The 26,806-nt window shown below is 39.4% G+C and overlaps 1 protein-coding gene and 1 pseudogene across 1 annotated transcript; both read right to left on the bottom strand.

Annotated features, from left to right (window-relative positions):
• Window positions 1-10,876: 10,876 nt before the first annotated feature.
• Window positions 10,877-11,804, bottom strand: LOC110574514 (annotated as a pseudogene).
• Window positions 11,805-23,321: 11,517 nt separating this feature from the next.
• Window positions 23,322-24,254, bottom strand: LOC110574515 (olfactory receptor-like protein OLF4). Its single transcript, XM_021683211.1, has one exon. It carries the CDS (start codon window positions 24,252-24,254, stop codon window positions 23,322-23,324), a length of 933 nt encoding a protein of 310 aa, XP_021538886.1.
• Window positions 24,255-26,806: the final 2,552 nt, after the last annotated feature.

Here is a 26,806-nt window from a genome sequence, read left to right on the forward strand (position 1 = left end):
TTGATGCAGAAAAAGCATTTGACAAAATACAACATCCTTTCCTGATTAAAACTCTCCAGAGTATAGGGATAGAGGGAACATTCCTCAAGTTCATAAAATCCATCTATGAAAAACCCACAGCGAATATCATCCTCAATGTGGAAAAGCTGAGAGCCTTTCCCTTAAGATCAGGAACACGTCAAGGGTGCCCACTCTCACCACTGTTGTTCCAAATAGTACTAGACGTCCTAGCAACAGCAATCAGACATCAAAAAGAAATAAAAGGTATTCAGATTGGCAAAGAAGAAGTCAAACTCTCTCTTTTCGCAGACGACATGGTACTTTATGTGGAAAACCCAAAAGACTCCACCCCCTAATTATTAGAACTCATATAGCAAATCAGTAATGCGGCAGGATACAAAATCAATGGACAGAAATCAGTTACTTTCTTACACACTAACAACGCAACTGTAAAAAGAGAAATTAGAGAAATGATTCCATTTACAATAGCACCAAAAAATCATAAGATACCTCAGAATAAACCTAAGCAAAGGATCTATATTCTGGGAACTACAAAACACTCATGAAAGAAATTGAAGAAGACACAAAAAGATGGAAAAATATTCCATGCTCATGGATCGGAAGAATAAACATTGTTAAAATGTCTATGCTACCCATAGCAATCTATACCTTCAGTGCCATCCCGATCAAAATTCCAATGACATCTTTCAAAGTGCTGGAATAAACAATCCTAAAATTTGTATGGAATTAGAAAAGACCCCAAATCGCCAAGGAGATGTTGAAAAAGAAAAACAAAGCTCGGGGCATCACATTGCCCGATCTCAAGCTATATTACAAAGCTGTGATCACCAAGACAGCATGGTACTGGCACAAACCAGACATATAGAGCAATGGAACAGAATAGAGAACCCAGATATGGACCCTCAATTCTATGGTCAAATCATCTTTGACAAAGCAGGAAAAAACATGCAATGAAAAAAGAGTCTCTTCAATAAATGGTGCTGGGAAAATTGGACAGCCACATGCAAAAGAATGAAACTCGACCATTCTCTAACACCACTCACAAAGATAAACTCAAAGTGGATGAAAGACCTCAATGTGAGACGGGAATCCATCCAAATCCTAGAGGAGAACATAGGCAGTAACCTCTTTGACATCGGCCACAGCAACTTCTTTTAAGATACACCTCCAAAAGGTAGTGAAACAAAAGCAAAAATAAACTTTTGGGACTTCATCAGATAAAAAGCTTCTGCACAGCGAAGGAAACAGTCAACAAAACAAAGAGGCAACCCACAGAATGGGAGAAGATATTTGCAAATGACACTACAGATAAAGGGCTGGTATCCAAGATCTATAAAGAACTTCTCAAACCCAACACCCAAAAAACAAATAATCAAGTCAAAAAGTGGGCAGAAGATATGAAAAGAAACTTCTCTGAAGAAGACATACAAATGGCTAACATCAAACATTAAAAAATGTTCATCATCATTAGCCATCAGGGAAATCCAAATCAAAACCACATTGAGATACCACCTTACACCAGTTAGAATGGCAAAAATGGACAGGGAAAGAAACAACAAATGTTGGAGAGGTTGTGGAGAAAGGGGAACCCTCTTACACTGTTGGTGGGAATGCAAGTTGGTACAGCCCCTTTGGAAAACAGTGTGGAGGTGCCTCAAAAATTTAAAAATAGAGCTACAGTATGACCCAGGAATTGCGCTACTGGGTATTTACCCCAAAGACACAGATGTAGTGAAAAGAAGGGCCATATGCACCCCAATGTTCATAGCAGCAATGTCCGCAATAGCCAAACTGTGGAAAGAGCCGAGAAGCCCTTCAACAGATGAATGGATAAAGAAGATGTGGTCCATATGTATAATGGAATTTTACTCAGCCATCAGAAAAGATCAATACCCAACTTTTACATCAACATGGATGGGACTGGAGGAGATTATGCTAAGTGAAATAAGTGAAGCAGAGAAAGTCAATTATCATATGGTTTCACTTATTTGTGGAACATAAGGAATAACATGGAGGACATTAGGAGAAGGATGGGAAAAATGGGGGGCGGGAATTGGAGGGAGAGATGAACCACGAGAGACTATGGACCTGAGAATCAAACAGGGTTTTAGAGGGGAGGGGGGATTGGTTAGCCTGGTGATGGGTATTAAGGAGGGCACATACTGCATGGAACACTGGGTGTTATACAAAAACAATGGATCATGGATCACTACATCAAAAACTAATGATGTATTGTATGGTGACTAACATAACATAATAAAATTTACAAAAAAAGAATGTAGTGGCAGATTTTATATTATTTAATTAGATAATTTAGCTGTTCTATTTGAAAATTTTCAGTGCCGTCTACACATATTACTCCTTTCATTGCCATAAACTTAATATCTCTTTCTTTAAAAATGTTGTCATGAATGTTATAGTGTGAGTGAGTGAGCATTTAGTGTTTTCATTCTGTCATCAATTTCTTTATATTTCTTATGATGTTTTGCTGCTGATTTTATTTATTTGCCATTTCCCGCCACCCCCCCCCATTTTCTTTGCTCTAACAAATGGTATCCACCAACAGATGAATTAATGATGATGGCATATTTATACAGTGGAATTCAGCAATAAAAAAAAGAAGATATCTATTCATTTGCTAAAACATGGATGGCCACCAAGGACATTATGCTAAGTGAAATAATCAGACAGAGAATGACCAATGCTGATGATCTCACTTATATGTGAAATACAAAAATCTGAACTCATAGAAACAAAGAGTAGGTTGATGTTTGCCTATGGCTGGAGTTTGTGGAAATGAGAAGATGCTGGTGAAAGCCTACAAAACTTGAGTTATAAGATGAATGAGTATGATTTTACTCATATGTGGTATATAAGAAGTGGTGCAGAGGATCATAGGGGAAGGGAGGGAAGATTGAATGGGAAGAAATCAGAGAGGGAGACAAATCTTGAGAGACTCTTGTCTCTCGGGAACAAACTGAGGGTTGTGGAAGGGGAGGTGGGTGAGGGGATGGGGTAGCAGGGTGATAGGCATTAAGGAGGGCAAGTGATGTGATGAGCACTGGGTGTTATATGCAACTGATGAATCATTGAACACTATATCTGAAAGTAATGAGGTACTATATGTTGGCTAATAGGATTTAAATAAAAATAAAATAAAAAAATAAGACGAATGAGTTCTGGGAATGTGATGTACAGCATGGTCTATATGGTTAACTATATTGTCTTGAATACTTGAGTGTTGCTAGCAGAGTACATAGTAAATGTTCTTACAACAAAAAGAAATCATAATTTTTTGAAGTGATGGATGTATTCAGCTAGTTATCCTGGTGATCATTTCACAATGTACATGTATATAAAATCACCAAATTGTATGCTTAAACTTCAAGAATTTTATATGTCAACTATATTTCAATAAAACTGGAAAAATGAAGGGTGGGGGAATGGGGTAATTGGATTATGGACATTAAGGAGGACATGTGATATAAGGAGCAGTGGGTGTTATATGCAATTGATGAATTATTGAACTCTACATCTGTAACTAATGATGTACCATGTTTTGGCTAATTGCATTTAAATTAAAAAATAAAAGTGGAAAAATGAAGAAAAATATTCCTATGTTTCTCTCGTCCTCATTGCATTTCAAATGTCGCCTCCTTCCAGCAGAATTCTCCCCATAAAAAAAGAGTGCCAGAATGAAAACCATTATCAATATGTCAATGGGAAGGTCAATGAATAGGAAAAATGTATCTATATTAAGGATGCCCTGAAGATGGCATCAGTGATACAACCATTCTTAGCTCCATCAAACAGTGAGTTAGAAACGAGGTCCCTGGTCTCTCTGAGATATCTGGAAATAAAAAGTTTTATTTCTTTGATATTTCTTGGACTAAGAATGGTGATTTGCAGGCAAGGGGTGAGGAGTAAATATTTACCTTTGGGGGAAAGCCTGACGTTCTGATGTAAATTTCCACAACTGTGCAGTAGACACATAATTCAGTCTTACTATCTTCTCAAAGATCAATGCACTGCTGAGGGTGGAAGTGGAAACGAAGCCTTTCAAATTGAAATTTACACCAGTGGTAGACTGTTGGCAGAGAGGGTCCCACATCCCTGTTTTTCTCTGTGGCCATGTCTTTGGCAATGTGGGCAGCACCTTCCATCAGGTGATGGAGACCATTCTTCCACCTTTGATCTGGGCTGGATTAGGATTTTTTATTTGCTGTAGCTAGGAGGATATGATGGGAGTGACAGTGGACCTTAGAGCCTTGGTGCATTTCTCCTGCTCTGTCTTAGAACTCTGCCTCCAAAAGTGAATGCCAGAGGAAGTGAGGACATGTGGAGCAAAACCCAGCCAAGGCCACGCTGGGTCAGCCACAGCTAGCTAGCCAAGCCCTATTTATATTAGAATGCCCTGGAGTGACCAGTAGATATTCCCCAACTGACACACAGCTGACTCAAGACTGTTGAGATCAACAGCAATTAGCACAACTCATCACCAATCAATTCCACTTGCTAGTAAAGACATTATACCAAGCCATTTGTTTTCAGGGTAACATGCTATGCAGAAACATTCATGACCACTCTGCTACTCAAATTTATTTTGGATAACTGTTAAAAAGTGACTCTAAGGGCATCTGGGTGGTTCAGTCAGTTGACTGACCCTTGTGTTCGGCTCAGGTCATGATCTCAGTCAGAGTCATGGATAAAGTCCCACCTCAGGCTCTGTGGTCAGTGGGGAGTCTGTGTGAGATTCTCTCTCCCTCTGCCCTTGCCCACCCCCACTCTTGCTCTCTCTCTCTCTCAAATAAATAAATAAATCTTAAATAATAAAATCATGAATGAAAGGGGAGAGATCATGACTAAAACCAAGGAAATACAAACAATTATTAGAAATTATTACCAGCAACTATATGCCAACAAATTAAGCAACCTGGAAGAAATGGATGCCTTCCTGGAAACTTATAAACTACCAAGACTGAAACAGGAAGAAATTGACAACCTGAATAGACCAATAACCAGTAAGGAAATTGAAGCAGTAATGAAAAACCTCCCAAAAAACAAGAGTCCAGGGCCAGATGGCTTCCCAGGGGAATTCTACCAAACATTTAAAGAAAAAATAATACCTAGTCTACTGAAACTGTTTCAAAAAATAGAAACAGAAGGAAAACTTCCAAACTCGTTCTTCAGGCCAGCATTACCCTGATCCCCAAATCAGGCAAAGACCCCATTAAAAAGGAGAATTACAGACCAATATCCCTGATGAACGTGGATACCAAAAATACTCATAGCCAATATAGATCCTGGCTAATAGGATCCAACAGTACATTAAAAGGATTATCCACCACAACCAGGTGGGATTTATTCCTGGGATGCAAGGGTGGTTCAACATTTGCAAATCAATCAACGTGAGAGAGCACAATAATAAAAGAAAAGACGAACCATATGATCCTGTCAATTGATGCAGAAATAACATTTGATGAAATAGAGCATCCTTTCCTGATTCAAACTCTTCAGAGTGTAGGGCTAGAGGGAACTTTCCTCAATATCATAAAAGCCATCTATGAAAAGCCCAAGTGAATATCATTGTCAATGGGGAAAAAGTGAGAGCTTTTACCTTAAGGTCAGGAACACGACAGGGATGCCAAGTCTCACCACTATTGTTCAACATAACGTTAGAAGTCCTAGCCTCAGCAATCAGACAACAAAAAGAAAAAAAAGGGCATTCAAATTGGCGAAGAAGAAGTCTAACTCTCTCTCTTCGCAGATGACATGATACTTTATGTGGAAAACTCCAAAGACTTCACCCACAAATTACTAGACCTCATACAGCAATTCAGCAATGTGGCAGGCTACAAAATCAAGGCACAGAAATCAGTTGCTTTTCTATACACTAACAATGTAACTGGAGAAAGAGAAATTAAGGAATTGATTCCATTTACAATAGCACCAAAACCCATAAGATACCTAGGAATAAACCTAACCAAAGAGGTAAAGGATGTGTGCTTTAAAAACTACAGGACACTTATGAAAGAAATTGAGGAAGACACAAAAAGATGGAAAAACATTCCATGCTCATGAATTGGAAGAATAAACATTGTGAAAATGTCTATGCTGCAGAGAGCAATCTTCACTTTCATTGCCATCCCTATTGAAATATCATTGGTATTTTTCACAGAGCTGGAACAAACAATCCTAAAATTTGTATGGAACCAGGAAATACCCTGAATCACCAAGGGAATGTTGAAAAAGAAAAACAAAGCTGGGGGCATCCCAATGCCTAACTTCAAGCTATATTACAAAGCTGTGATCACCAAGACAGCATAGTATTGGCATAAAAACAGACACATAGATCAATGGAATAGAATAGAGTCTCCAGAAATTAACCTTCAACTCTATGGTCAACTAATCTTTGACAAATCAGGAAAAAATATGCGATGGAAAAAAGAAAGTCTCTTCAATAAATGGTGCTGGGAAAATTGGACAGATATATTTAGAAGAATGGAACTGAACCATTCTCTTACACCATACACAAAGATAAACTCAAAATGGAGCAAAGACCTAATGTGAGACAGGAATCCATCAAAATCCTAAAGAAGAACATAGGCAGTAACCTATTCAACATCAGCCACAGCATCTTCATTCAAGACACATCTCCAAAAGTAAGTGAAACAAAACAAAAATGAACTTTTGGGACTTCATCAAGATAAAATTCTTCTACACAGCAAAGGAAACAGTCAAGAAACCAAGAGGCAATTCATAGAATGGCAGAAGATATTTACAAATGACATTTCAGATAAAGTGCTGGTATCCAAGATCTATAAAGAACTTCTCAAACTCAACACCCCAAAACCCCAAAATCCAGTCAACAAATAGGCAGAAGACATGAACAGACACTTCTCCAAAGAAGACATACAAATGGCTAACAGGCATATGAAAAAATGTTCAACATCTTTAGCCATAAGGGAAATTCAAATCAATACCACATTGAGATACCATCTTACACCAGTTAGAATGCCAAAATTAACAAGGCAGGAAACAAGGAATGTTGGCAAGGATGTGGAGAAAGGTGAAGGCTCTGACACTCTTGGTGGGAATGCAAGCTGGTACAGTTTGGAACACTTTGGTACACTTTGGAAAACAGTATGGAGGTTCCTCACAAAGTTAAAAATAGGGGTGCTTGGGTGGCTTACTTGGTTAAGTGTCTGCTTTCAGCTCAGTTCATGATCCCAGGGTCCTGGGATTGAGCCCTGCATCAGGCTCCTTGCTCAGCAGGGAGTCTGCTTCTCCCCCTAGCCTCCACACTGCTCATGATCTCTCTCTCAAATAAATAAATAAAAATCTTTAAAAAAGTTAAAAATAGAGCCCAGCAATTGCACTACTAGGTATTTACCCCAAAGATACAGATGTAGTTAAAAGAAGGGCCACATGCACCCCAATGTTTATAGCAGCAATGTCCATGATAGACAAACTGTGGAAGGAGCTGAGATGCCCTTCAACAGATGGATGGATAAAGAAGATGTGGTTCATATATACAATGGAATATTACTCAGCCATCAGAAAAGATGAATACCCAGTATTTGCATTGATATGAAAGGAACTGGAGGGGATTATGCTAAGTGAAATAAGTCAAGTAGAGAAAGACAATCATCATACGGTGTCACTCATACGTGGAACATAAGGAATAGAATGGAGGAGAATAGGGGAAGGAAGTGAAAACTGAAGGGTGGGAAATCAGAGAGGGAGACGAACCATGAGAGACTATGGACTCCGAGAAACAAACTGAGGGTTTCAGAGGGGGGGGGTGAGGGGATGGAGTAGCTGGGTGATGCATATTAAGGAGGGCGTGTGTTGTGATGAGCACTGGTTGTTATAGGCAACTAATGAATCATTGAACACTACATCAAAAACTAATGATGTACTGTCTGGTGGCTAACTTAACATAATAAAAAAAAAGAAAAAAAAAGATCAGGCAGTAATATCAAAAAAATACAACACCCAAGACATGATCCATGAAAGAAGGTTTGGACTTCATTAAAATTGAAAATGTTGTTCTACAAAAGACACTGCCAAGAGAATAAGAGGACTAACCACAAACTGGGAGAAAATATTTGCAAATGAAATGTCTGATAAAGGATTATTATCCAAAGCATAGAAACTCAACAGTAAGAAAACAAACAACTCTATTAAAAAATGGGCTAAAGACCTTAACAAACATCTCCCCAGAGAGGATATACAGTTAGCCAATAAGCATAGGAAAATATGTTCCACATCATATATCATCAGAGAAATGCAAATTGAAAGAATAATGAGATCTCACTACACATCTATTATAAGAATAGCCAAAATCCAGAACATCGACAACACAAACATTGGTGAGGTTGTGGAGCAACAGGAACTCTCATTTACTGCTGGTGGGAATGTAAAATAGTACATCCATTTTGGAAGACAGTTGCAAACATATTCTTACTGTACCATCCAACTATTGTAATTCTTTGTATTTACCCAAAGGGCTGAAAACATTTCCACACAAAAACCTGCACATGTATGTTTCTAGTAGCTTTATTCATAATTGCCAAAACTTGGAAGCAAACAAGATATTCTTTAAAAGGTAAATAGATAAATTGTGGTACATCAAGATAATGGAACATTATTCAGCATTGAAAAGAAAAGAGCTATCAAGACATGAAAAGACATGGAGGAAACTGAAATGTCTATTATTAAGTGAAAGAAGCCAATATGAAAAGGCTATATAGTGTATGAGTCCAACTATATGACGTTTTGAAAAGGCAAAACTGTGGAGACAGTAAACTGATCAGTGGTTAACACGGGTAAATAGGGAGGGATGAATGAATAGGCACAGGATTTTTTTTAGGACAGTGATGTATGATACTACAATAATGGATACATGTCTTTATACATTTGTACAATGTATACACCAAGAATGAACCCAAATGTAAACTATGGATTTGGGAGATGAGGTAGGTCCATCAATTTTAACAAATGCACCCCTCTGGTGGAGAATATTGATAATGGGGGAGGCTATGCATACACGGGGACAGGGATTATATGGGAAATCTCTGCACCTTCTTCTCAATTTTGCTATGACCCAAAACTGCTCTAAAAATAAAATCTATTACAAATATATAAAAGATTTTATTTATTTATTTGAGAGAAAGAGAGATAACAAGAGAGAGCAGAGCAGGAGGGAGGGGCAGAAAGAGAAATAGGCTCCCCGCTAAGCAGGGAGCCCCATGTAGGACTCTATCCCAGGACCCTGGGATCATGACCTGAGCTGAAGGCAGCCACTTAACAGACTGAGCCACCCAGGCACCCAATAGATGAGATTTAAATAATTCCCTGTGTGTCTAAACAAATGAGTGTGAATGTGTTCATTTGAGATAAAGATATATGCAGATGTATACACACATATACATACTCACTTACCTAACCTGGAACATTTCCTTGGGACTCAACAAAGCGCTTCTACAAAAGATGTGACCTAAATCACATGACTGGACAGGAATTCAATCTCTCTAATGAGTCATCCTTTGATCTTGAGGATATATATGGATGATATATAATGGATGATACTGATTTGTTCAATCATTGCCCATTTTATGGTTATGACAAAATTTAGAAAAGAGGAGATATTTCATTTAGAGGAGAGGAAAGAGTCCTATTTCTATGCAGCAGAAAGACAAGATGATTCAGTAAAACACCATAAACATGCCAACCAATTCTTCACTCCAAGGGGGAAAACCCAGTTCTTGTACATGGACACCAAACTCCATACTTCAGTGAGTATGAGTATTTTATGACAGCATAAAATGAAACACTATTCTCAGTAATACAAAGTATAATTTCAATTTTTCTTCATCATATTTAAGATCTTCCCTGGCTCAAGGCCATATGAAGTTAATCTATTTATTCTTTTTTTATTGTATTGTGTTATGTTAATCACCATACATTACATCATTAGTTTTTTTTATTCTTTTTTTTTTTTTTTTTTTTTTTAAAGATTTTATTTATTTATTTGACAGAGAGAGACACAGCGAGAGAGGGAACACAAGCAGGGGGAGTGGGAGAGGGAGAAGCAGGCTCCCCGCAGAGCAGGGAACCCGATGCGGGACTCGATCCCAGGACCCTGGGATCACGACCCGAGCCGAAGGCAGTCGCTTAACCAACTGAGCCACCCAGGCGCCCTAGTTTTTTTTATTCTTATGTTAATCCCCATACATTACATCATTAGTTTTAGATGAAGTGTTCCATGATTCATTACTTGAGTAGAAAGTATTCTTTTTTAAATAAATTTTATTTATTTATTTATTTATTTATTTATTTAAGAGATTGAGAGAGAAAGAGAGGGAGGGAGAAAACACCAGCAGGGCAAGTGACAGAGGGAGAGGGAGAAGCAGGCTCCAACTAAGCAGGGATCCCAATGTGGAGCTCAATGTGGGGCTTGATCCCAGACGCCTGGATCATGACCCAAGTTGAAGGCTGCCACTTATTGACTGAGCCACCCAGGCACCCAAGTAGGAAGTATTCTTAAGAAATCCATGGTATCCCATGACATAAATGGGAATTTCCAAATATTTTTGATCAAGGCTGGAAAAAACTTTGAAAAAGTAGGATATGTATAAAGGGGAAAATTGTATATCAGAGAGAGCAGAAGCCTAATAAAGTGAGTTACTTAATGTATGGAGAAGTTGAATTCAAACAAATGGAAATTCCAGGAATTAAATAGAAGGAGCCAATTCTACCTCCACAGTCTGATCAAAGAATGGCAGTTCCTGGCTTTGAGGCTGTGATCCTGCAATCATGGGCACTTCTTCAGCCCCAGGACGATTGGCCCTTACATCACTGGAACCCCAATGATTCCTTTCAGAGCCCTTTTTATGTCTTTGTTCCTCAGACTGTAGATGAAGGGGTTCAGCATGGGCGTGACCACAGTGTACATCACCAAGGCTACTGTACCTGAGTGGGAGTTCTGGGTAGCAGCAGAGCTAAGGTACACACCGAGCATCGTGCAGTAAAATAAGGAGACAACAGAGAGGTAAGATGCACAGGTGGACAATGCTTTATATTTGCCCTGAGCTGATGATATTCTATGTATGAAGGAAACTATCTTAGAATAAGTGTAAAGGATCCCAGCGAAAGGACCCTCACCCAGGAGGACAGCTGCAAAATACATCACCAACTTATTAAGTAAGGTGTCAGAACAGGCAAGTTGGATCATCTGATTGAGTTCACAAAAAAAGTGTGGGATTTCGAAGTTTGTACAGAAGGACAGCTGCAACATCATTAAATTCTGTAACAAGGAATTCAGGATAGAAATGATCCAGGACACCAGAACCAGCAGTCCACAGAGCTGGGGGTTCATGATGACCATGTAGTGTAGGGGGTGGCAGATGGCCACAAACCAGTCATAGGCCATCACACTCAGGAGAAAGACATTCTGACACAGCAAAGAGCATGAGGAAATGAATCTGCGTGAGGCAGCCTTCATACGTTATGACTTTGCTCTGAGTCTGGATGTTCCACAGCATCTTGGGGATGGTAGTGGAGGTGAAGCAGATGTCTACAAAGGACAGATTGGCCAGGAAGAAGTACATGGGCATGTGGAGATGGGAGTCTGTGCTGACAGCCAGGCTGATGAGCAGGTTTCCAAACACAGTGATCAGGTACATGGAGAGGAAAAGCCCCAAAATAAGGTGCTGCCGTTCTGGGTCCTCTGATAGTCCCAGAAGGTGAAACTCTGAAATTTGTGTATCATTTCTTGGTTCCACGTGGTGGAGGTGACTTCAAGGACAGAAACAAATAGCATGACTAAGTTTTACACAAACTTGTATTACTCTCCGTTTTGAAATGCTAATTTTTAAATTTTGTATTCTAAGAATTCACTTTAATATGTTGTGCATGGATATGGTCCCCTTCAGGAGATTCCTTGTACCACCATAGTTTTGGAATTTTTGTTCTAATCACTTTTTTTTTCCCAAAAAGCCATGTATTCTAGTTTTAATTTAAAAATTATTCTAAATTTCAGAAATATAAATAAGTTCTGGCCACGTTTTAGGCATTGGGTAGGCAAGGAATAAAAGGTGGTAAGGAACAAAAGTCCCTATCATTCAATGATGGAGAAGGAATACATTAACAAATAAGAAAATTAAATAGCATTTCAGGTGGTGGCAGGTGGTATGAAGAAAAAGAAAACGGGGAAAAAGCAGAGAGTGAATAACTATTTTCATGGGTATTTAGGCCATTCTGCAAACAAGGTGACATTGGAACACAGACCTCAAGTAAGACAGAGGGGTAGATGATGGATTATGGGGGAAGTGTGTGCCTGACAGAGGGAATGGCCAGTGCAAAGGCCCCAAGGAAGGTACTTGTTTCCAATGTTCAAGTCAAAGAAGCAAAGCCAGCGCTGCAGGGGAATGAGCAGGAGGGAGACTGAGGAGAGACACTGTCAGATATGCTGAGGAGGGAAGTAGCCTCTCTGTTACCTCTGAACCCTCAAGGCACAGGGACTTCCTTGTCCACACTGCCTCTCCCACTGTATTCATCGTGTTGCAAAGGCATCCCATGAATTAAACAAGATCCCCTTCTTAGTGGCCTCTCTTGATTGAGTTCTGACCCCTGTATTGTGTCACCTTGGAATTTATGAGTCCTGGCACCCTGTTGTGGGGGCTGCTCACACTCTATTAGTCACACACACACAGGACACCATGACCTCCTGGGTTGTGTTATTCCCCTTTCTCAGCCCCACCATCCTGGTTATGTTAGGAATGGATCCAACCCAAGTAGGCCAGATCAGTGAACTTTCCCCTACAAAATGCAGAAATGCCAATTCTTAAGTCTCCCATTGAAAAAATAATATATATATATATGAGATATGTATATATATATTTATATTATACACCCCCCAAATGAACAAAATGATAAACCAACACTTCACAAAAGGATGTGTACACACAAAAACAGAAGTTGGGCATTTTTATACCAAGCATAGAAGACTTATTTTTCCTGTACTTCCTGCATCATTATTTGGCTGTTTCTTTTGTATGTGGTCTGATAGAGGATGAGGTTAGCCCCTTTCTCTCTTCTCTTATGTGGCATTTCATTGATATTCTTGGGCTTTGGGTATTGATCTCTCATTTGACATTTCCAAGGGGCACATTCTAATCCTCAAAATGGATTTCATCCAACATGCAAAAGGGTCCACAGACCATGCTCTATAATCCTGCCTGTACCATGACAATTCTATCATTTTGTACTCAATAATTTGCTTCATATCATTCTGTCTGCAGACTTCATATCATACACACATTTATTTCATTGTGCTCTGTCCTCACTGTTATGATACATGATTGAAAAGTGCATGGACTTCATCTTCTTGGTTCACTTTTTTTCCCCACCAAGTTATGTGAATATATGTGCTTAATATAAAAAGACCTAAGCATATGAAATGTTATAGAATGAAAAGAATGAAGGAATCACAAAACCAGGTTAAAATGTAAAATGAGTAGTTTCAAAACAACTGTTCTAGGCGAGTTTGTATGAAAAACCAAAACGAAGTGAAGTGGAACATAAAATAGCAATCACCAATGATACCAATGTGGATTAGTAACGAAATTGGAAAAAGTCTAGATATGAAAGAATATAACATGTAATGTTCCTAGAATGTTCTGGCCCATGGCAGATTCTCAGTTTTTATTTGTTATATGTGTCAGGAATTAGGTCTCAATGTGTACAAGGACATTTACCATATGGAAAGGTTGTATTTCTATTTCATTGGAAAAGGTTGAATTGCTAAATAAATGGTGGCATAAAGGGATATCTATTTGGAAGAATATGAAATCGGTGCCCTCTCTCAGATCTTACTAAAACTCAGAGGATTAGGACTGGAATGTTGGACTCACCTGGCTGAGGTGTCTGACAGTCAGGTCACCTTGTGGAAGTCTGAATTCCTCCCTGGACAGCAGATGATAGGGACTCAAGCTCTGTCCTCATTGGAGACAGCAGGAAGCACTGAAGCATCTGCGCCCAGCCAGAATTAGGACTCAGAACAAACAGACAAGAATCATGGCTCTTCCCTTCCAAGGTTGCACAGGCTGGCAGACTGGAGATGAAGAGGTATTTACAGCTTCCTGTATCTGCTCATTAGGCACACTTCTCTCTTGTGACTCAGGCCTCTACACACATGATTCCCAGGGGGAAAAGTCCTCTGGACTGAAAGGATATTTTCCTATTGAATCTCAGTTCCCAAAAGACAGGGTTAAAGGTCAAGTGAATCCAGTTTTTGGTAATTTTTTTTTCCTTTTACTCCCTTACCTTGAAGTTGCCCCCTTCCTGATGTGTGAATCTCCTAGCATCTTACCTCACCACCAATTTATAATTTTCTCCAAGTCTAAGACCTAATAACCTGCTTGGATTAGGTCTCTTTATCTTCAAAGCATTGACATATGGTGGGGATCCAGGCATGCTATCTCCAGATAGGGTCTATTCTTCTTTTCAATAAGACAGAGAAGACGGTTCTTCTGTTAATAAACCTTGGCCACTACATTGGCTTCAAACACATTTGTTGTTACAATTAGGAATTTCTTACTTTATAGAGTTAAGAGCTGTCACTTAGTCCTTTGTCATAAAATGGTTGATAATTATAACAGATATGTTTAGATCTTTTCATGTACCATAACATTAGCTTGCATCTCACAGGGATTGTTTGATTTAATTTCTATAAACATCTTATCCCTGAGGAAGTACATTTATGAACTCCAACCTACATTGTAGACATGGTGCTTGGTGCTGCCTAGTGATCTGTCCACATTGACTATCTGAGTATGTGGTGGGCCTTGAGTGTCATTCTGTCAGGATGCTTCTAGCTCTCAAGCTCTGTGGCAGTGGTTTCAAACAGAAAATAATTTGCCCCTGGGGATGTCTGGCGATGTCTGAAGGGATGCTGCTGAACACCTATAATCCAAAGGAAAGCACCCCCAACATATTATCATCCTACCACAAATGTCAACCCTAAAATGTGAGAAACCCATCTAGACCAGCATTCCCCAAATTCAGTGTGCCTGTGAATCTACACGGTTCCCACTACAAATGCAGAATCTGATCACAGGTCCTGGGTGGCTGAGAGATTCTGCATTTGTAGCACATTCCTGGGAGATGTTGATGTGTGGGTCCTGGTGTGTGGACCACTCTTTGATTAGCAAAGCTGTGATCCTGTGTTAAATTTAGGTGTAGGCTGTTTTAAGTGTTCTGCACCAAATATTGTCATTGCATGAAATTTTGAGGAAACCAGGTATTCACTCAGTCTTCAGGCTGTGTAAACTCTGTGTTTATTGCTTAAGTAAGTGACCAAAATAATACACTTATGAAAAAGACTTTGTAGTAGGCAGAATAAGGCCCTCCCAAATATGTCCACATCTTAGTCCCCAGTACATTTATTTTTTAAAAATTTTATTTAAATTCAAGCTAGTTAACATATAGTGTATTATTAGTTTCAGGGGTAGTATTTAGTGATTCATCAGTGGTGTATAACACCCAGTGCTCATTACATTATGTGCCCTCCTTAATGCCCACTATCCAGTCGTGCCATCCCCTCTACCCACCTCCCCTCCAGCAACCCTCAATTTGTTCTCTATAGGTGAGTCTCTTATGTTTGGCCTCCCTCTCTGTTTTTATCTTATTTTATTTTTCCCCTCCTTCCTTTATGTTCATCAGTTTTGTTTGTTAAATTTCACATATAAATGAAATTATATGGTATTTGTCTTTTTCTGACTGACTTATTTCACTTAGCATAATACACTCTAGTTCCACCCACATCGTTTCAAATGGCAAGATTTCATTCTTTTGATGACTGAATAATGTTCTATTGTGTATATGTACCACATCTTCTTTATCCATTTATCGGTTGATGGACATTTTGGCTCTTTCCATGTTTTGGCTATTGTGGACATTGCCATCATTAGGGTTCATGTGCCCCTTCAAATCACTATGTTTGTATCCTTTGGTTAAATCCTTAGTTGTGCAGTTGCTGGGTCCTAGGGTAGACAATCAAAGAAATTGAATCAGAAATCAAATATCTCCAAACAAACAGGAGTCCAGGGCCAGATAGTTTCCAGGGAATTCTACCAAACATTTAAAGAATAATTAATCCTATCCTTTTGGAACTGTTCCAAAAAATAAAAATGGAAGGAGAACTTCCAAACTCATTTTATGAGGCCAGTGTTACCTTCATTCCAAAATCAAAGACCACACTTAAAAGGAGAATTATGTACCAATATCCCTGATGAACATGGATGCAAAAATTCTCTGAAAGATACTAGCAATTCAGATCCACCTGTACATTAAAAGAATTATTCACCATGACAAAGCCACATTTATTCCTAGGTTGCAAGGGTGGTTGGAAATCTGCAAATCAATCAAAGTGATAAACCACATTAATAAAAAAAGATAAGAACTATATGATCCCCTCAATAGATGCAGAAAAAGAATTTGACAAAATATAGGATCCTACCTTGATAAAAACCCTCAAGACAGTAGGAATAGAAGGAACATACCTCAACATCAAAAAGGCCATATAGGATAGGCCCACAGCTAATATCACCCTCAATGGGGAAAAATTGAGAGCTGCTTCCCTAAAGTCAGGCACATGCCAGGGATGTCCACTGTCATCAGTGTTGTTCAACATAGTACTGGAAGTCCTAGCCTCAGCAATCAGACAACAAAAAGTAATAAAATGCATCCAAATCAGCAAGGAAGAAGTCAAAATTCACTCTTTGCAGACAACATGATATTCTATGTAGAAAATCCAAAAGACTCCATCAAAAAATTGGTAGAACTGATACAGGAATTTAGCAAAAGTCTGAGGATATAAAATCAACACACAGATGTCTGTTGTATTTCTATACAACAATAATGAGGCAGCAGAAAGAGAAATCAAGGAATGGCTCCCATTTACAATTGCACTAAAAAGGAAAAGGATCTGTACTCTGAAAACTGTAGAACACTTATGAAAGACATTGAGGAAGACACAAAGAAATGGAAAAACATTCCATGCTCATGGATTGGAAGAACAAATATTTTTAAAAATGTCCATGTTACCCAGAGCATTCTACACATTCAGTGCAATCCCTATCAAAATACTATCAACATTTTCACAGAGCTGGAACAAACAATTCTGAAATTTGTATGGAACCAGAAAAGACCCCAAAAAGCCAAAGTAATGTTGAAAAAGAAAACCAAAAGGCACTTGGGTGGCTCATTTTGTTATGCGGTCAACTCTTGATTTCAGCTCGTATGATGCTTTCAGGTCCTGTGATCGATCAAGCCCAGTGTCAGGCTTCTCGCTCAGTGGGGCATCTGCTTGGGATTCTCTCTCTTTTTCTCCCCTTGGCCCCTTCCCTTGCTTGTGCACTTCTCTCTCAAACAAGTAAGTAAGTAAGTAAATAAATAAATATTTAAACAAAATAAAAGGAAAAAAAGAAAAAGGAAACCAAAGCTGGAGGCATCACATTTCTAGACTTTAAGCTGTATTACAAAGCTGTGATTATCCAGACAGTATGGTACTGGCACAAAAACAGACACATAGATCAATGGAACAGAGAAGAGAATCCAGAAACAGATCCTTGAATATATGGTCAACTTATCTTTGACAAAGCCTGAAAGAATATCCAATGGAAAAAAGACAATCTCTTCAACAAAAAGTGTTGGGAAAATTGGACACACACATGCAGAAGAAAGAAACTGGACCACATTCTGACACTGTACACAAAGATAAACTCAAAATGGATGAAAGACTTAAATGTGAGACAGGAATCCATCAAAATCCTAGAGGAGAACACAGGCAGCAACCTCTTTGACCTCAGCTGTGGCAAGACTTATTAGACTTGTAGCTGGAGGCAAGGGAAACAAAAGCAAAAATGAACTTTTGGGACTTCATAGGGATAAAAAGCTTCTGCAGGGCAAAGGATACAGTCAACAAAACTTAAAGGCAACCTATGAATGGGAGAAGATATTTACAGATGACATATCAGATAAAGGGCTAGTATCCAAGATAAATAACTTATCAAACTCAACATGCCAAAAACAGAAAATCCAGTCAGGAAATGGGCAGAAGACATGAACAGACTTTTCTCCAAAGAACATATACAAATGGCCAACAAACACATGAAGAAATGCTCAACATCACTCATCATCAGGGAAATACAAATCAAAACCACAATGAGATACCACCTCACACCTGTCAGAATGGCTAAAGGTAACAGCTCATGATAAAAGAGGTGTTGGTGAGGATGTGGGAAAGGGGAGCCCTCTAGCACCAATGGTGGGAATGCAGGCTGGTGCAGCCTCTCTGGAAAACAATATGGAGGTTCTTCAAAAAGTTCAAAATAGAACTATCCCTAGTACTTTTAAGGTGTTATTTTTTATAGCAAGGAAGGATTAAAGTAATAGATTGAACAGGGTTGTTAATCAGCTGCCATTAAGACAAAAAGATTAGGTATCATTGTCCAGGTGGGACAAAAGTAATCACAACAGTCCTCCAAATGATGAGGGAGAAAAAAAGAGTTGGTGTCAGAGAGATTTTGAAAATGCTACTCTGCTGGCTCTGAAGGTGGAGGAAGAGCCATGAGCCAAGAACGCAGGTGGCCAAAAATTGAGACTAGAATTGGAAAGAAAACAGATTCTCCCTTGAACCTCTAGAAGGAACTCAATCTTGCAAACACCTTGCTATTAGCAGTATGAGACTCTTTCAAGCTTCTGCCTCCAGAACTGTAAACACACGTGTGTTTGTTTTAAGCAAATAGTGGGGGATATTTTACAGCAGCAAGAGGAATCTCATACAGACATGATCAATAGAATTATTTGATGGAATTAAGTTTAATCTTTCCAATTCACTCATAGCTTCCCTTGGATGAGGGCAATTTACATTTAAAGAACCCACATTAGGGAATGCAAGTTGGTACGGCCACTTTGGAAAACAGTGTGGAGGTTCCTCAAAAGTTTAAAAATAGAGCTACCCTATGACCCAGCAATTGCACTACTGGGTATTTACCCCAAAGACACAGATGTAGTGAAAAGAAGGGCCATATGCACCCCAATGTTCAGAGCAGCAATGTCCGCAATAGCCAAACTGTGGAAAGAGCCGAGAAGCCCTTCAACAGATGAATGGATAAAGAAGATGTGGTCCATATATACAATGGACTATTACTCAGCCATCGGAAAGGATGAATACCCAACTTTTACATCAACATGGATGGGACTGGAGGAGATTATGCTAAGTGAAATAAGTCAAGCAGAGAAAGTCAATTATCATATGGTTTCACTTATTTGTGGAACATAAGGAATAGCATGGAGGACATTAGGAGAAGGAAGGGAAAAATGAAGGGGGGGAAATCAGAGGGAGAGATGAACCATGAGAAACTATGGACTCTGAGAAACAGACAGGGTTTTAGAGGGGAGTGGTGGGGGGGATTGGTCAGCCCGGTGATGGGTATTAAGGAGGGCACGTACTGCATGGAGCACTGGGTGTTATACGAAAACAATGGATGGTGGATCACCACATCAAAAACTAATGATGTATTGTATGGTGACTAACATAACATAATAAAATTTAAAAAAAAATAAAGAACCCACATTAATTAGAAAAAAATTAAATCTATTTGGAGACATTCTGCCCCATCAGCTGGTACAGTGAATTCTTCGTGGCATAAATGTGCCTGTGGTCTGACTCTGAGGCCTTTGAAGCAGTGACATAGGAAAGGAACTCAGGATCAAAATTAAGGTCACTCATTGTAATTTATGATTTTGTGTCTATATATCTGCACCCTTTTATTTCATGTTAATTCAACCATTCTTTCTTTTTCAGTGCTATCTTCTCCAACTCTCCCTCAAGTTTTCTTTCAACATAAAAGATGATATCATAAATTGTATAAACATTTGGGAGTGGGCTTATTTGAAAGAAAAATGTGTACAAACACACACACACAAGTCACAACCACTATACTGGAATGTTTTCTTAGGAGTAAAAATGAATTTCCATACATTTTATCCTTTTCTTACAAGATTCATTTAACATTATAGTTAGTATTCTGCACTGCCTTGAGAAATAAGGAAAGAGGCTCAGGGAGCTTAAATTTTTAATAATTACCTAAAAAGCAGCTGAAGCTTACCTAACAGTCTTATTATACACAAATTGAAATACGCACTATGTACTCTTCATTTTCGTGTAGCTCCTTTAATTCATCAAATTCTATACTTTAAATATGCAGTTTATTGTATGTCATTATACTCCAATAATTGAATAAAGTGGAAAATATCTATGGTGCATGGCTAAGGGTAGGATCTAGAGCAGAGGTAGCTGATTCTCCATTGAAGGTTTGGAAGAGACCGCTTCTAACAGGGAAGGAAAACAAGTATTTTCCTTAGATGTAGGAACAGTGGGATGAAATTCAAACAATTCACTTAAGTTCATTTAATTTCTAAAGAAGAATATCTTACATATAGAAATGTAGTAATAAGGCCATAAATTGGCTGAGACAGAAGAACACTCCAGCCACATACAACACCATGGATGAACCTTAGAAACACAATTTAGAGATTCACTCCCAACCACAGACCCATGAGGAGCCCATCAGAGATCAGAAATGCTTCCGAGGATATAATGCCATTTGATTGTAAAGACATTATTGATGAGGAGAACAAAGGCAAGAGAAATGTAGGTAAAGTCAATCTCCTTACAATCTGCAGCCCCTGTTGAATCCCTCAGACATTCAGATTGTGACACCACCCAAGGAGCTCATGGCTGCCTTAATAATGATATTTCATTAGAGACTGACAGCAACCTTATCTTGACAACAGCTTGACCTCTAAGGTCCTGTAAACCTCATGTTCAGCATACAGAAGTTCCTTAGAAACTTACATTTTCTCTACCCCCCTCCCTCCACAAGAATCAGCCACTCTTCACAATCCCAGTGAAGCTCTTTCTGCCCCCAGGTCCTGTCTCTGTGCTATAATAAAAGCATATCTTTGCGCCAAAATTGTCTCAAGAATTATTTCTTGACCATTGCGTTTGACCACCCCACATCAGTATAATATCCCATTTGACAAGGACAGCCTGTTAAACAGCAGGAGCTGACTGACACAATAATCTCACAAACAGACATGAGGCAATTAGAACATGTGCTGCTCTTTATTTGTGGTATATGATCTGATATTAAGGAGAGCAGTCATGATCTTTCTCTTATTCTAGTTTATTTCTGATGACTTTATGACCAGTTGACTATATGTGGGCTTCCTTCTGGGTCACTGGGACAGTTTGAAGGACAGGCATATTGGTGCAGAAGAAATGGTGATCCTGAACCACATGACCAGCAGGACATTCAGCTTATCTGTGAAGCATCCTCTGGTCATGCAGGTGGAAGAGATTTCTGAGCAGGAAGAAGGTACAAAATGAATGATGTTGATACTATTCATTCACCATCCCTTAGCATTTGTGACAAATATTAGGAAAAGGGAATTATTTTGTGTAACAATAGAAAGAACCATATTAGCAGGTACCATTGGATGTTTTCTAGTAGAAATAGGGAGATAATGGGTGATAAAACATAGAAAACTCTAACCAACCCTTCACCTCAATGAATAAACCTCCTCAATTGTGGACATCAATCTTTCATGCTTCAATAAATAGATGCACAGCATGAGCTGTGATGTTAAAAAAAAAAAAAGAAAGAAAGAAATATTTTGCATAGTAACAAAATGAGTGTTTTGAAATTTTGCTTCATCATACTTATGGTCATCCTGACACTTAGAAAATATAAGGCCAATCTATTTATTCAAATTTGTCTTTCCATGTAGACTGCACTGGAAGAGATATTCTTGCTAATCAGTGTTTGCCAGTGGCTATGGTAGGAATTCTGTATACTGAGCTGAATTACAGTAAAAATAGAATAAGATGAAAATTGAGAGGGAGGCAAACCATAAGAGATGCTGACTCTAGGAAACAAACTGAGGGCTGCTGGAGGGGAGGTGGGTGGGGTGATGGAGTAACTAGGTGATGGGCATTAAGGAGGGCACTTGATGGGATGAGCACTAGGTGTTATATGCAACTGATGAATCAGTAAATTCTACCTCTGGGGGAAAAAAAGGAGGAGACTGGTTAGGAAACACAGGAGAATGTTTGTAGAATAAGTGCCTGAAATTAAGCTTTTGATTTCTGAGGCATGCAATTCAAGGACAACCATGTTGAATAAACACAACTGTGGAACACTATTACCAGATAAGCCCTCAGGCTGCCCCCAGCCATGAAGTACCTCTTCAGAAAGCCCTGGTAACCTTCATACTGACACATGAGTGACCCTGCTTTTCCCCACTCAGCACCCAAATTCTAATCATGTAAGATTCTCCAATAAAGCATGAACCCACAAACCCCTATATACTCTGGCCATGAACCCTAATAAAGACAAATCCCTAAGTGATGCTCTCTCTTTCTCCCTCTCAATGCCTCTCTCCTCCTCTGAGACCTCCCCAAATGGCCTTTGGTTATCCCATGTGCCCCTCCAGCACCTGAGGAATAAACCTTGGTTTTTTAGAGTTCTTTGATGGATGTTGCTGAGGTGTATATTGCAGTCACAATAAGAACCGAGGGGCTGGTGCAGCCACAGCAGAAACTCTGGTCAGGGAAGTATTTATGGGAATGTCTACAAGCACGGGGGTGCAGGAGAATGTCTGGGCTTTCCTAGCCTAAGCATCCTTGTCAGTAGCCTGAGACTTAAACAGAACAATGTTAGAGACCACATTTTCAGGAAGAGGAGTAAGGACGGACAGACTCAGGGTGAGAACTGTGGTTTTGTATTCTCCTCCACAGTAAGGTTATATGAAGGGCTTAGTGGCCAAGGTAGTATCTTCCATATGAAGAACACAACCCATGATTATTCTTTTGGGAAATCTAGGGAAAATTTACTTGAAATGAAATTAGTTTGAAGAAATCCAACTTGACCCTTGTAAGATACAGAAATTCCCAGGCATTTGTGATTCAAGGTTGGGGAAATCATTAGGAATATATGAAAGTAGACAAAGTGAAAGCTGTCTGTGTATCAAACAGAATAGAAGGTTAATAAAGTGAGTTACTTAAATGTATGGAAAAGTTGAATTCAAACCAATGGAAATTCCAGGAAATAAATAGAAGGAGCCGATTCTACCTCCACAGTCTGATCAAAGAATGGCAGTTCCTGACTCTGAGGCTCTGAGCCCTGAAATCATGGGCACTTCTTCAACCCCAAGACCACTGACCCTTAAATTACTGGAATCCCAACAATTCTTTTCAGAGCCCTCTTTATGTCTTTGTTCCTCAGACTGTAGATGAAGGGGTTCAGCATGGGTGTGACCACGGTGTACATCACCGAGGCTACTGCATTTGAGTGGGAGCTCTGAGGAGCAGCAGAGCTAAGGTACACTCCTAAGCCTGTACAATAAAATAAGGAGACAACGGAGAGGTGAGATGCACAGGTGGAAAAAGCTTTATACTTGCCCTGAATTGATGATATTTGACATATGGAGGAAACAATCTTAGAGTAAGAGTAAAGGATCCCAGGCAGGGGAGCAAGACCCAGCAGCACAGTTGCAAAATACATCACCATGTTGTTAAGAAACATGTCAGAACAGGCATGCCCAACTACCTGATTGAATTCACAGAAAAAGTGGGGAATTTCCACCTCTGTACAGAAGGACAGCCGCAACACCATTAAGCTCTGTAACAAGGAATTCAGAACACTGATGACCCAGGACACCAGAACCAGCAGTCCACAAAGCCAGGGGTTCATGATGACTGTGTATTGCAGGGGGTGACAGATGGCCACGAAGCGGTCATAAGCCATCACAGTCAAGAGAAAATCATCCCAGCCTGCAAAGAGTAGGACAAAGTATATCTGTGAGATGCAGCCTTCATAGGTTATGACTTTGCTCTGAGTCTGGATGTTCCACAGCATCTTGGGGATGGTGGTGGAGGTGAAACAGATGTCTACAAAGGACAGGTTGGCAAGGAAGAAGTACATGGGTGTGTGGAGGTGGGAGTCAGAGCTGATGGCCAGGATGATGAGCAGATTTCCACACACAGTGATCAGGTACATCGAGAGGAAGAGCCCAAATACGAGGGGCTGTAGTTCTGGTTCCTCTGATAATCCCAGAAGAAGAAACTCTGAAATTTGTGTATCATTGTCTGATTCCATGTGGTGGTGGAGACTATAAGGGAAGAAAAAATAAGATAATAATTTTCAAGCAAATGGGCTTCATTTATGTACTTATTATTCATTTTTTTATTTTTTAAGTTTTTATTTAAATCCCAGTTGTTAACCTCCAGTGTAATACTCATTTCATGTGTACAGTATGGTGATTCAATACTCCATACAACACGTGGTGATCATCACATGTCCCCTCCTTAATCCCCATCACCTATTTCCTCCATCCCCCCACAACATCCCCTCTGGTAACCATCAGTGTGTTGTCTGTAGTTAAGAGTCTATTTCTTGGTTTGTCTCTCTCTCTTTGTATTTTTTTCCCCCCCCTTTGCTCATTTGTTTTATTTCTTAAATTCCACATATGAGTGAAATCATATAGTATTTGTCTTTCTCTGACTTATTTCGCTTAGCATAATACTCTCTAGTTCAACTGTGTCATTGCAAATGGCAAGATTTCATTTTGTTTTATGAATGAGAAATACACCATTGTACATATATATACCACATCTTCTTTATTCATTCATCTATTGTTGGACACTTGAGCTGTTTCCATAGTTCGGTTATTGTAGATAATGCTGCTAAACACATTAGGGTGCATATATCTCTTTGAATTAATATTTCTGTATTTTTTTTTTTAAGATTTTATTTATTTATTTGAGAGAGAGAGAATGAGAAAGAGAGCACATGAGAGGGGGGAGGGTCAGAGGGAGAAGCAGACTCCCTGCCGAGCAGGGAGCCCGATGCGGGACTCGATCCCGGGACTCCAGGATCATGACCTGAGCCGAAGGCAGTCGCTTAACCAACTGAGCCACCCAGGCGCCCAATATTTCTGTATTTTGTTAAATATCTAGTAGTGCAATTGCTGGGTCATAGATCAGTTCTATCTTTAACTTTAAAAAAAGATTTTATTTATTTGTTTGAAAGAGAGAGAGTGAGCTCACACACAAGGAGGGGGAGGGGTAGAGGGAGAGTGAGTAGCAGGATCCCCGCTGGGCAGGGAGCCTGATGTGATACTGGATCCCAGGACCCTGAGCCAAAGGCAGATGCTTAACTGAGCCACCCAGGCATCCCTATTTTTTAACTTTATGAGGAACCTCTATACTGTTTTGCAAAGTGGTTCCACCAGTTTGCATTCCCCCTGAGTAAGGAAAGGGTTAAGGTATAGGCAGGGAGAGGTAGGAGGCCCCTGAATGCTCTGACTAGGCTCCTCCAGGGCTACTTAACCAGGCTCACAGAAATCCCAGATGCAGAGAAATGTTATAGACAAGATATTAACCAGAGAGAAGGGAAGTAAGGAATCCACCTTGTTTGTCCCAAATATAGATGAGATATTCACATGATAGTTACAAATTCACTTTGTTTGTCTTAAATCTGATAGATGAGATATTTACCAAGTTCCCTGGTCAATTTTCTATAAAAGACTGACCATAAAAGCCTCTAGTGTCAACCCATTCCAGACCCCTCTCACTCTAGAGAGCTTTTTTCCCCTTTCCTTTCTGTTCTTACTTCCCTTAATAAACTTTCACTTTGGGACACCTGGGTGGCTCAGTCGGTTAAGCGTCTGCCTTCGGCTCAGGTCTAGATCCCAGGGTCCTGGGATTGAGTCCCGCATCGGGCTCCCTGCTCCACGGGGAGCCTGCTTCTCCCTCTGCCTTTGTCTCTCTCTCTGTCTCTCATGAATAAATAAATAAAATCTTTAAAAAAAATAAAAAAAAATAAACTTTCACTTTACTTCATATTTTTGTGTCCCTGAGATTCATTCTTTGACTCCATGAGACAAGAACCCTGCAACCTTGTAACAACACTGTCAGGGCAAAGGGTTCCCCTTTCTCCACATCCTTACCAACTGTTGTTTCTTGTGTTGTTGATTTTAGCCATTCTGACAGCTGTGAGGTGATATAGCATTGCAGTTTTGATTTGGAGCAAATGGGCACTGTTAACAGAGTGATATTCTACAATTTATATTTTGCTATCAAGAAAAAGAAATACATACTTTTTGTATAGATCTGATCCCACTTAAGGGAAATTACCTGATATCTCTGATTAGGAATTCCTGTCCATTCAGCCTTTTCCCTAAGAAGGCATGTATTACAGTTTTAATGAGAAATGCCTTCCTGCCTTTGAGGAATATATGATGAGAACTGACATTTTCTAGACAAAGAGCATAAGGTGCTGAGAGAGAAACATCCATACATCCTTTGGGTAAATACCCAGTAGTGCAATTGCTGGATTGTATGGTAGCTCTATTTTTAACTTTTTGAAGAACCTCCATACTGTTTTCCAGAGTGGCTGTATCCGTTTTCATTCCCACCAACAATGCAAGATGGTTCCTCTTCCTCTGCATCCTTGACAACACCTGTTGTTTCCTAGTTGTTAATTTTAGCCATTTTAACTGGTGTGAGGTGATATCTCATTGTGGTTTTGATGTGTATTTCCCTGATGATGAATGATGTTGAATATCTTTTCTTGTGTCTGTGAGCCATCTGTATGTCTTCTTTGGAAAATATCTATTCATGTCTTCTGCCTTTTTCATAAATGGATTA

Source organism: Neomonachus schauinslandi, chromosome 1 (assembly GCF_002201575.2).
Source record: "Neomonachus schauinslandi chromosome 1, ASM220157v2, whole genome shotgun sequence".
NCBI lineage: Eukaryota > Metazoa > Chordata > Mammalia > Carnivora > Phocidae > Neomonachus > Neomonachus schauinslandi.

What these genes read in the sequence shown, in the direction of transcription:
- LOC110574515 (XM_021683211.1), bottom strand. Translation starts at nt 24,254, where the DNA reads ATGGAATCAGACAATGATACACAAATTTCAGAGTTTCTTCTTCTGGGA.